The sequence below is a fragment of the Bemisia tabaci genome, chromosome 6 (genome assembly GCF_918797505.1).
Source record: "Bemisia tabaci chromosome 6, PGI_BMITA_v3".
Lineage (NCBI taxonomy): Eukaryota > Metazoa > Arthropoda > Insecta > Hemiptera > Aleyrodidae > Bemisia > Bemisia tabaci.
The window spans coordinates 50,239,561-50,251,684 of NC_092798.1; the positions used below are offsets into that span (position 1 = coordinate 50,239,561).

Genomic DNA, 12,124 nt, shown 5'->3' on the forward strand with positions numbered 1-12,124 from the left:
AAGTCCTGCGAGACCCGTAGAAATGGAGGGAAAATGTCTGATTTCTCTCACATCTTATGAAATATGTGCAGGATTCTTTGTGGGTTAAAAAGGTTTTTGTCGGAGTAAAGAGGGAAATTTTATTTAATCTTTAGGGTGGAGTAATTATCATGTCCGTAAAAATGAGGAAAAACTAACTTATTTTGGACTTCCATAGCACCCGTCACGATCTTTTTCTCGGAAACGGCCAAGAATTGAGCTTCGGGACGAAAATTTCCCTAGGTAAATTGTCCCCAAAAAAATTCAATGAAAATATTTTCAGTCCCCCAGGGGGGGATTTGAAGGGGGGTACCCCTTGTATTAGGGAGGGTATGTTTTGACTTCGGATTTAAAGTTATGGCCAAAAATAAGAATGCTTTGTTCTATACCTTTATTCCATTAACCCCCACCCTTTGGAGTTATTGGGTATTTTGGGGCATTGCGTCAAAATTATCCGATTTTCAAAATCCAAAAGTCTCCTAAGAGGAGAGATCAGTACCTTTTTGGTGATGTGCCACATGACTCCTGTTGACCCAGAACCATGGGGACCATGACTCCCCTAAAATTTTGGGGCCTCGGAGAAAAGAAGCAATTTAAAATATCGTTATAATAATAAAACCTATTCGAAATAATGTTTCAAATCGTTCAATTATTTATATTCTGGCACAATAAATAATGTGTGCATGAGAAATTGTTATTAATAGCATCAGTCAGCTTGCGCGCAACTCGCAGCAGTCGCGTCAATTCAAACTTCGCGCTACTCGAGGTCCCACTAGTACGTCATCAACATGGCGCCGAAATGGGTGTTCAGTTTGACCCCTGCCCCCCTCCGTCTATACCTGATACCATGTGACGTCAAAAGGGTACGAAATGCGTCCACCATTCTTTATCCGCCTTCTTGAGACGAATTTCACTTTATCAGCGCAATTGGTCTTCACAGCAGTGCAATCTTGAACGATTTTATTTTTTTAGTGTTTATTGTGAAAGCTATTTATTAATCAAAATGTAAAAATGGCTCAAGCACAGTGTTTTTGTTTTTTACGTTTTTTATCAGCGTGATTGTTTTTAATTGTTAAAATCCTGTTCATCTAAAAGAAATGATCGATTTAGTCAGTCACCTGGCTAATAATTATAAGCCCAACAATGAATGCAAGGTCCCAAACTTTTGAACTGGTAAGTATGGGATTAGTTTCCCTTTTCATCCAGAATAATTCACAAGCTAAGGTTTTCCAGTGTTGAATTTAGCCACGAGTCTTTTGTGTCTTAGGAGATCCTGTTTCACAATTCCAAGGTTCTAGGTTATCTGGAAGGAATATTCTAAAATAATGACTAATCAAATTTTGTACATTTGAAGAAGTTACTTTTTTCCTAGCAGCCTTCTTAATTTTTCTCAGCTCTTCAGCCCCTCTCGATACTCCAAGGATCTGCCCATTTTTTTTTGTTTTTCGACTGGTGAATTGAGATTGAATCTGTACCTCAGTCTGTTCAGGACCTCCGAACCTCAAGATTCCTTCATACTTCGATTTACATGTTCACTACATTCAATACATTCTTTCGTTTCCCAATCTTACTTGAATTTTAACCTTCTTACCTCCTTATACACACAGTACCTTCCGGCACTGAGTGAGGGAAACAAGTTTCGAACATCTGTGAGTTCCTGAAATATCGGAGGTTAAGGAATGCGGACTCTTTGTTTTTGAGTGCTCAGCTGACTGATGCAATAGAATGACATCATCAATTTGTTTTCCCTCCATGAGGCTAATCGAGGAAATTGAAAATTTGAAAACAAGGGGCCAGACTAACAAGGAGACAGCCTTCTCCACCGTATGACCAATGGAAAATTTCTCTATTGTCTTCGAGACATTTATCATTTCCCTTGTCTTTCATCAGTTCGATTTTTCTTTCATGTATTTGTAGTCCCCAACACTGCTGAGGTATGTGTTTCTAGTCCCACCATTGTCCTTCTACACTTTGCAATGTCTCAAATTTTGTATCGTTTTATTTTCAACTTAGGTAAATTTTTTTGAAGGGAAACCAGTCAAGATCATTTGAAGAACCCTGTGTATGACTTTGTTTTTCGACTCCAAGATTTTTCTGTGATAATTGTGTCGATTAAACTTTGGTTTCTAGTGGAAAAATGAGGTATAGGTGGAATTTTTGAATCATCACATACTAGTTTTGATTTTTTAATTTTTTACAAAACATTAGCTACTTACTTTTAGAGTACAATGAAATAATTTGGTGTGTCTTTACAGACTGTTGAAGGTCACCAAGTGGATGAAGCAGTGGCGAGTATTTTCCACACAGTATTGTTCCACCGCTCGCTAGGAAAATTCTGTTACAAGCAAGAAGGTCACTACTCCATCGGAACAGTTGGTTATGAAGATGTGGACTGTGATTTCATCGATTTTACTTACGTAAGTACCGGAGCAAAAGTTTACTCTGATGATGTTGAACAAAAATGACAATTGATTTTAACTTAACAATCTTTTTCTCAATTTTTGCTGTGTTACAAAGAAGTCTCCTTTTCCTTCAACAAAGTATGATTTAGCTAGCACCTGCAGCTAGGATTTAAAAATTAATCTGAGGGGAAATTCAATGGGAGAAAGCAGGGATTTCTCCTCTTCCTGCGCTGAGACCATTTTTATTAAAACTTCCCTGTCCATGTTGGCTCAGTGTTTAAGGTGGTTTGATGGACGCCATATTTTGAGTCAGAACGACATGCGACATATCGCATGGATTAGTTGCAATTTTTCAGCTACTCATCATTTTTCTTGAATTTTAAGATCGCAAATCTGTTGTCAGGAGACTAAAGAATTCACTCACCAATTTTGACAAACAAATTCAATGTAATGAAGACGTCGTTTTTTTAGAGGAAAAATATCGCATTCGAGTGCAGTTTCGATATCAGTATCAATTGCAATATTTTTCCTCTAACAAAACCACGCCTTTATTATGTTGAATTTGTTTGTCAAAATTTGTAAGTGTATTCTTTAGTCTCCTAACAACAGAATTGAGAAAATTGTCTCAAAATTTGAGTATCTGAAAATTTAGAACTAATTGATGCGATATATCGCATGCCGTTCTGACACAGAATATGGTGTCCATCGAACCATCTTAACATAGATGACATTAATTTTCCCTCCATAAGTTTTGAAGGAAAAAATAAAAATCTGATCAACACCAATTGTTCAGCAATGGTAATTCTGTTGCCAAATGATTCACTTTGATAATGCATCTATCATCAAGCATCAAGGGTCAAAGACATTTAAGAACATGAGACTCCACATTGAAGAGCCATTATGCTTTTAATGTCGACTGGAAATTTTCTTATTTTTTTTCCTTTCAAGTACAAACAATTTCACAAATATTGCTGAGAACATATTTTTATGGCCTTAATTTTTCATAAGCTGAGAAGAACACTAAAAGTTAGACTATGCACATGTTACTGAAAAATTAGGCACAGGCTAAATATCAAGATTTATTTTCTATATGATGCCTCTTTCAATCCTTGAGTAGAATGAGCTACTAATTTTGAATAAGTGTATTTTTCCGCAATTTGACCTGCATTATCAAGTGGAATATGTAGATGATCAAGAAGTGAGCTGCTCTTTCCTGGTCTCGCACTGGCCAGGGTTATAACTTGGACGAAGGAATTTTTATTTTAAGTAGTTTATAGAGCGGACATTGAAATTTTGGCCTTTGTTCTTTGTTTTGCGCAGTCAATCTGAATTTTGTTCTCAATTTTAGGATTTCTTTTAGTTCCTATCCTCAGGCTGAGAATTGCTACACTGAACAGCTTTTATCCAGTTCTGATCGGAACCACAATTACTGTATGGAAAAAGCAAGTATCCTCACAAAAGATGAACTCAAGCCTTTTTTATTATGAAATCCTGCAGTATTGCCTTCTCAGTTTTTTATAATTTTTTCTTGAATTGATTATTTACAGGTATGTTGCTCATCCTACTACCTTGATCGCACATTGAAACGCGAAATTTCAGGCTTTTCAGAAGCTTTACGAGGGAATGATGGTCCAGGCTCCGGACAAATTTCCTTGGAGTTCTTTCAAAAGAAGAAAACTAGGTGGCCTTTTCAACCTGAATGCATACCATGGGAAGTTTGGAACGTCAGATTAGAACTAATCAAACTCAATAATGAGCATGGTAAGTATTTTTGGACAATTCTGTATCATATTTTTTCCAAAAGGTTCAGCAAAGTATCCTAGGATTTCTTCCAGGATCCAACCAGCTACATCTGCTGATTGCCTCATTTTTCTCCGATCTATAATTTTTTGGCTATCTTTAATGAATTTTTTCCGACAAAAATTCAATTTGAGTCCTTAGTTTTCAGTATCAATGGTTTGGCTAGAGGTTCATATAATACCTATTAAGTAATGGGATCCTCGCAATCTTGTCCAAATGTTTCTTACTGTTTATCTCTGATTTGTGCCCTTGAAGGCTGAAAATTTTAAACGCTCCTCAAAATCTGTCCAATGTAATATTCTCTCCAATTTGCCGCCAGCACAGAGATGTCAATACTCATAAGGAACTCTCAGGGATGTTTCAAATGAAAGCAATTTAAACGTGCATCTTAAAATTTTTTTACGCCCAAGTCTCTCATCTTCATGAACAATTAAATTGTTTTTGCTGATTTTTAGGGGTGATTTTTATCCTCGTATTATTTGTATCCTTGCCATAATATTGAATTGGTATGCACTTCGAAGACTCTTTGTCTTTCTTGAACTTCCCACAAAACTGTATTATGTAAAGTAAGTTATGAAAGAAACATCATTCAATCACAAAACTTCTCTCATCAAGTTCGCTGTTTTTTTCCTTTTTTGCAGAGAGGCAGCTATGTCGAGAAAAGGTGGGTGACCTTCTCACTGAAAAAATCTTATATGTAGCAGAAATAATGAACAGGCATGAATATGTTCCAACAATGCCTAGTCAATCAGATCTCGATTTAATTTTTGACACAACGTATCCTGATATACAACCTTATTTATTTAAGGTACGTATTTCTCTTGTTTTGTTTAATGTTAAGAGCTTCCACAATCCATTTTGAGGGACAGAATACTAAAGACTACCCATCCAAAATAAAAACATCTAGAACATCGTAATGCAAAATTATTGAAAAGGGGATAACTGTTTATCTCTTGAAAATGCAGCCAATATCTTTATAATAAATATCCTATTAGTCCATTGACTTAAACTAACGGTTCCCAGCTGTCCGCACTGCGCTGGGCCGGATCTGAAGAGATGGCTCAGAGCTGTCCGTTAATTGTTTTCGTTATTTAAAGAAAAAAGAAATTATTTCATTTGAGTCCAAGCTGCGCTTCAAAACTATGTAAAACATTTTTACTCCCAATATTATTACGTAGATCATTATAGTTATGAAGTCCAGGTGCTGCCAACAGGCAATTACCCAAACCCTTATCATTTCTGATATCAATGAAGCGTTCATTGTCATTCTTTGTCTTATCAGAATTGAAATTGTGATAAGTCTTGTGAGGAGATGTAGCATGGAGAGCTGACCGATTATCTAACTCCTTTCATCTCACCCAAAAGTTGAAACCTATAAAATTTGGATGAGTATTTTAAAATTTTGATGATCCAGTTTTCAATCCCTGAACATTATGATTCAAAATAATAGGAGAAAGGGGCTTCAGAATGGCAAAAAGTTCTGAATATGCCAAGTCGCTTGACCACATCCGTGAAGCTATCATTGAAGTTCCTGAATTTCAACAAATCGAAATTTTAAGGACAAATTTGTCTATCCAAGGAACATAATTTTTTGTAAGGTGATTCGTTCTGGGTTCTTGGCATGGTAAAACTGGCGTACAATATAGTCACATGGATTGAGTAAAAAATCTTGCAGATTTTGATTTTCTGGCTCAAAAAAGGATGAGAGCCCCTGCGCATGTGCGTAATGAATCATTCTCGACCAAAAAGAAATAGCAAAATTCAAAGAAATGAGAGCAGGATTCTTCTCGGATAAAAGTGTTGCATTCAATGCTATTATTGACCTTTGTATTGAAAGCAACGTTTTTTTCCAAGTATAATATTGCTCTTATTTCTCCGAATTTTTGTCATTTTTTGGTCTAGAATGATCCATTAGGACGTGTAGAAGGACTATCGTCCTTTTTAAAGCTGAAAAGTCTAAATCAGCCAAGATTTTTTACTCAGTCCATGAGACATATCGCACGCCAGTTCAACCAAGAACTCAGAACGATTCAACGGCAACTGCTGGCCTTTGACAAGTCAGTTATTAAGATTCTTCGATCAGGTTCCTCTGCTTTAAAATTTTATTTGTCAAATCATCATTTGAGATTGAATAATAATTGTGTCAATTTTTGAACTCACCTGCAGGAAAATTTATGTTAATTCAAACCTTTGAATCTCTTTTTCAGCTATCTTTCACAACATCAGAGCCTTCCAACACATCAGTAGGAACTACTATGAGGAAGTTGATTAAAGAAACCCTGTCAATTTAATTTTAACTGTGAATTTCGTCCAACGACGAGTTGTACACTTCTTATAAATAATTGTACAGTGCTTTCTGTATACATGTTTATACAAACCCCATTCAATGATCATTATCGACCAAACCGAAGACTTTAATTTTAAAATTGTAATCGGCTGAAATTGGATGAATCAACAAATTAGATATATCAATGTAATTTTACTTTTTTAATGATTTTTTTTCTTTTTTAAAATTTGGGCCATGTTTGTAACTTTCAATTTTTTCTGGTGCTATGCCTAAAAATTGACAAAGCCTCAACTCGTTTTCAAAGATAATTTTTTGCCCCTGGTAAAATCTCTCTAAATATTTCAGAAATTTGTTCATGTTGACAAAATAGGTTTGTGTAGTGTGCACCTCTGAAAATACTCGCCATCCAACAAAAGATTCCATAAAAAACAATGAAATGTTCGAAAATCATGAAAAAATTTAAATCTTCTGCAAGAGAAGAACCATTCAAAATAAAAAAATTTCCCACCTTGAATCAGTGCCTGCCATCCTGGCGAGGCCGAAATTTATTCAAATGCTGTACTTACAAATATTTCCGATGGCATTGACCATTTTATGACAGCACTCATAGGATTTTTTTTTTCTTTTTAAGTAGAGAGACATTTTTTCTGTTAAGAGTCAAAAACAATCTTTATAGAAGCTCTACTACATGATACTAAATTGTCAATGAAAAGACAAAAAAATATGAAGAAAAACAACAACCTAGAAATAGCGTTGTACCATTTTGCAGGTACTGATTCCTTTAAAATCAGAGTTTTTATCATTACGAGAAGATACTTAAAAACACAGTAACTACAGAACTCTTCCCACAAGATGTCTCTCTTCTCTGCAGAAAGGTTTCATGCAGACCTCCTCTGGTCCGAAAATATAAATGTGGACCTTTTACCGAATTCGATAACAAAGTCTGTTAGTTATGGAGGGAAAGAGTTCCATGTTGAAGGCATGAAAGTAATTAACCTACAGACCTGTTGTTTAGTTTAAGAGCTTTCAAAGGAAATAAAACTCTAAGAAACCCATTGTTGTGATTAATGCCGGTACAGTCAACATATTTTTCTTCGTATTTCATAGAGAATGTTTCTATCATTACAGTACTATTTTAAAATGCTTCCCACTTTTAACCGACTTTCGCATCAATCTTTCTACTGCTTGTATCTGCATTTTTTTTCGAACCAAATAAATTATAAAGTCAGGCCATCGTGACTTAAAAGGATAACTTACTTTGATCATTCATCTCTCTTCAAGGTGAATCCAGGCATTATTTTAGTATCTGTGACAGGCCACAGGAAAAAAAAACCTTAGTATGTACATTAAATAATGTATATCTCAAGCTGTTTTTGCTGAGCCGAGAAATCAAAATTTTGGAAAGCTCTTGAATATTGCAAAGCACATGTTATTAGTGATTTCGTTCATTTTTGTGCCAATAGAGGGCATGTATTTCATTGAAACTAGGCAGTGTTGAGACCTGAACGTAGGATATAAAACGTTGAATGGTTTTTTCTCGAAAGCAAGTTTTTTTAACCAGGAACTTCAAACGCTCATAACTTCAGCCTCACAGATCATTCTCCTGAGCCTGGCACTAATATTTTAATTCTGAGTTTTTCGACACCAAGGTCCTTTTTCCTACAGACAATCACTCATATCAGACTTAATTTGTCTTATAATTTTTTAATTTTAACTTTTCTCTCTCCTGGAGGAAAGGCAGGTCTTCAAAAAGATCATTCAAAATACAAGATCTTAATGGCCGAAAGTTGAATTTTAATGATGGCATAATTAGTTTCATCGATTGGTACAGCAGAGCCCTAATACCTGTCATATTTTTGCATTTATTTTTAGTTGCTTTGACCATAAAAAAATGTAAATATTGTTCTGAAGTATTCTTCCGGAACAAAAATCAGCCTCTACGAATCTGATTTTTTTAACATTTGAACTGCCACGCCAGTCCCTATGGGATTTGCTCTTATGGAAGCCATTCTTAAATCATTTCTGCTCTCTAACATCGCATAACTTAACTTCACATTACACCCACATTCAAAAAATGACCGCTGCTCCGGAGCATTATCTGTCATACTTGCAAGTTTTTGCGCCTCTGAACTTTTGAAGTTATACCGTAGTAGTTGATGTGTTAAAGTAACTCAACTCATATTGTTACCTGGCGGAGCAAATTTGATCTGCAGTGGAATACTGTTCAACTCTCTTTTAGGAGTTTTCTAAAAACTTAGGCTGTTGAAACTTACCAATTGAATGCAAAAAAAAAAAATATATATATATACACTAAGGACACTGGTAAAAGCCTTTGTTAAATACATCTTTGTATAGTAATATCAGACTTGTTCAATGAAGCTGTGCAATATGTGCAATAGCCTCACCTCAGGCAAAGTCAAATCCTTCCAAGTATTTCAAATGAAGCACTGATTTGAACTTGGGACCGTTAACTCTCGTAATTTTCAAGTTAAAAACTTAAAACTGCGATAAACTTGAGCTTCCACCATGTTCAAATACAACACCATTTATGAACCCATGTCCATACTTCCAGCAATTTTTTAACAATGCTCATTGGCAACTGAGAATATTAAAGTTAGATTGTGGCCCTTTTATGAAATGTGCTTTTATGTAAATACTGATGTTCTAATTAACTTTTATCATTATGATGTTGAAGATTTTAATTTTACAGCTCAGTTGGTCAAACATGTGTAATTGTAGTGTAGAGTCTTTATTTTATTTTTAATTTTTTTCATTTTTCAAATTTTTTGTTTTAATATTCAAAGGTTTAATTTGTAATTTTTCAGAAAATCTAGTGGTTAGACTTCTTTTCTCTCTGTCTTCATGTTAGTTGATTAATAAATGCCTGATTACTTTCCTATAATGGAGATTTTTATAATTTATTTTGCTAGAAATTTTAATGCTACCCGATGTTTTCAATGCTATGAAAATGGATCAATTGGTATTTAAGGATGGGATACCAGGAAAAAATATTAAAAACAACAGTCCCTTCATTGAACATCTCATTCACAGTCAGACCCTGAATGTTGGTGTTTTTCAGGAAAAGAGGGACAAACAACAAGTTGATACCACGATAAAAAAAATCTACTACTGGCCCCTCCTTTCCTGGTACTCTCATCAAAATAACACTCATGCTCAGGGGTCATGAGTGAATAAGGTAATAAGGAGACCTATGCTGTGCCCTCCTTTCCTGGATTAAATCACGAGATACGGTGAGTTTTGTAAACGTGCTTTACAGCGCCTTCGCTACCACTTGCTGGTAAGAAGGAGAATTGCAAAATTTTCGAGGACAAAAAAAGTTATAATTTTACATTGATGTGTAAATCTTAAGATTTTATTTCCATTTTGTATAAAATAAATAACATTAATTTGTTCAAAGTGATAACAAGAAAAACTTGAAAAAATAAAATTGCAACAAAAAAAAATTGGAAGGTTTCACCAAAAGTAACAACAGAGCAAACCAAAACTGTTGATGATGATCACAATAATCAGTTAATGATAAAATCTCAGTTCTATTAAAAATAAACATTGGGATTTCAAAAAATATACATTTTTCTCTCACTTGCATTTATTATTTTACTTACTGAAAAAAGAGCTGTCGTTTCTTCATTCTCTAAAAATTACTGTTTTAGATCAAAATCAGAAACGGCTATTGCAAGACTTTTTCTACAGGACAGGAAATAATTACATTATTCCCTGCGGATGTAGAAATCATTGATGTCTTTTCCATTAACAATAATCAGTTGTGTAAAACATTTACACAGAAAACTTGATAACCTAAACTGATAAATTAAAAATAAATATTTTGTACAATTGTACACAAATTATATCAGACTACAGATTCCGCTCAACTTTGAGGTTCAGGTTTACTTATCGTTTCCAAATGCGATAATTTTCTTAGAACTTCAGATCTTTCACTAGCAGACAAAGTCTGGAACATTTCAACGACTGCATCTTGAGCAACATCTGGTGACTCCTAGAAAAATTAAAGCGAAAAATATATTAATTACTCGCTGTTTGGAGTACAAAAAAATACAATTCACACACACTCAGAGATTACGTAAATTTTTTGTACCACACCAATTATTTTCTACTGAGAATAATTTACGGAATTTGAAGTGTGTTTAGATCCCAAAATGACCCTCAATTGCCAACACGTTCATACCTCCAATCTTACTCATGCGAGGAGGAAGAAAAAAAAAAAAGGATACAGAAAACTTTCACTTAAAAACTCTGGGAGTTAAGGGACTTTCAGTTCGTCTTCGTATTATAATAAACATGGCTAAAATAATAATCAAAATTAATTCAAATTGAAATTTTTGTGCGCAATGACAAATAAATTAAACTTATTACGCCCCTTGGTTTATGTATATTATCTTAAAAAAGAAAAATTCAAACATTCTTTTGCTTAAAATCTTTTTCATCGATGAAAAATGATTGCAGAAAAAGGGAGGAAAAAAGGGGAATAATTCAAAAAACTTTGCACTTACCTCCATCGATGTCTTAATTTGGTTGATAAGTGCGTCTCTCTGAACACATCTGATATTGTTGGCAACAATAGAGTTTGGTGAGATTGAGCCATCTGGAGATAATTGACCCATCAACCATGATACAACAGATTCGTTATTTTCCCACAGGTACGCCTGAAACATTATCATTCGGTGTAAAAAAATACCCTAAGTTACAGTGCACTAGTTATTCCTCAGAGGAATATCAAGAATACTTTTTATGAGTTTTGTTTCACCATAACTAGCAGAGCAAGTTATTATGAAACTGATAAAATCCTTAACATGCAGCAAAGCCGAATTACTTGAAATACCAGTGACGAATAAAGCTGTTCACTGAGTATTTCATCAATGCATGCTATCACAAATCAAATATTTAATAAACTCTGTCTGTCAATACTTAGAGGATAGTCAATCAGTCAAAAAAAAAAAAAAACCTGCACATTACACCTAGAAATGTGTTATTGTATGTGATGCTTGGTACAGCTTTCTGAAAATGTTTAACTTTAAAAATCAAGCTTTCTGAGTGCTGATTATTAGAAAGGCGGGGTGGCGAAAATAATTTATGATTACATGGAAGTGCTGCACTGCTGCTGTGTTGCCTTTCGAAAGACGCTTAGGTGCGCCAAATTGGTGTTTTCACTTGGGGAGGATCTCGGTTCTTTCCGGTAAAAGAGAGCAGGAATAAGAGGACTTGCGTTCATTTTATCTCTCTTGGCTGGCAAGGAGAGGGAAGTTCTCCTTGACCACCTAACCGATGTTGCAACATATGTTATAGAAAATTTGAAAATGCTAAAAAATCAACTTTTCAGTCTCCTCTTCTCAAAATTGGCACATGATGCATCAACTGCAACTGCTTGAGGTTAGGGGTGTTCAAACGAATTCTTGCCGGAACACTATCGATATCGTCTCTTATTGAAACTGGCGGCAATACTGACAGTGGCGATGATATCGTTAACAGCCGGCCTTATCAGATTTTTGAGAGCTCGCACTCAATGCATTGTTGCCCCGTGCGACGGTTTATCAGATTGCCTGGCGCGGCAGCGCGTGAAATAGATGTACAAATGGCAACA

General features: G+C 35.0%; 2 protein-coding genes across 2 annotated transcripts in view; one reads left to right on the plus strand and one right to left on the minus strand.

Annotated features, from left to right (window-relative positions):
- The first annotated feature begins 923 nt into the window (after window positions 1-923).
- On the plus strand, window positions 924-9,409 carry Atg101 (autophagy-related protein 101). Its single transcript, XM_019048028.2, has 5 exons — window positions 924-1,191; window positions 2,274-2,435; window positions 3,968-4,181; window positions 4,862-5,028; window positions 6,428-9,409. Exons 1-5 carry the CDS (start codon window positions 1,162-1,164, stop codon window positions 6,509-6,511), a joined length of 657 nt encoding a protein of 218 aa, XP_018903573.1. The 5' UTR covers window positions 924-1,161; the 3' UTR covers window positions 6,512-9,409.
- A 442-nt stretch (window positions 9,410-9,851) lies between these two features.
- ACC (acetyl-CoA carboxylase) overlaps window positions 9,852-12,124 on the minus strand; it is a 90,171-nt gene continuing 87,898 nt past the window's right edge. Inside the window, 2 exon segments of the mRNA XM_072301855.1 lie at window positions 9,852-10,522; window positions 11,037-11,189. Coding sequence (XP_072157956.1) covers window positions 10,394-10,522; window positions 11,037-11,189 — 282 coding nt within the window. The 3' untranslated portion in view covers window positions 9,852-10,393.

What these genes read in the sequence shown, in the direction of transcription:
- Atg101 (XM_019048028.2), top strand. Translation starts at nt 1,162, where the DNA reads ATGAATGCAAGGTCCCAAACTTTTGAACTG. An exon ending in GGTCCCAAACTTTTGAACTG is followed by an intron (nt 1,192 to 2,273) that starts GTAAGTATGGGA and finishes GTGTCTTTACAG; the next exon opens with ACTGTTGAAGGTCACCAAGT. An exon ending in CAAACTCAATAATGAGCATG is followed by an intron (nt 4,182 to 4,861) that starts GTAAGTATTTTT and finishes CCTTTTTTGCAG; the next exon opens with AGAGGCAGCTATGTCGAGAA.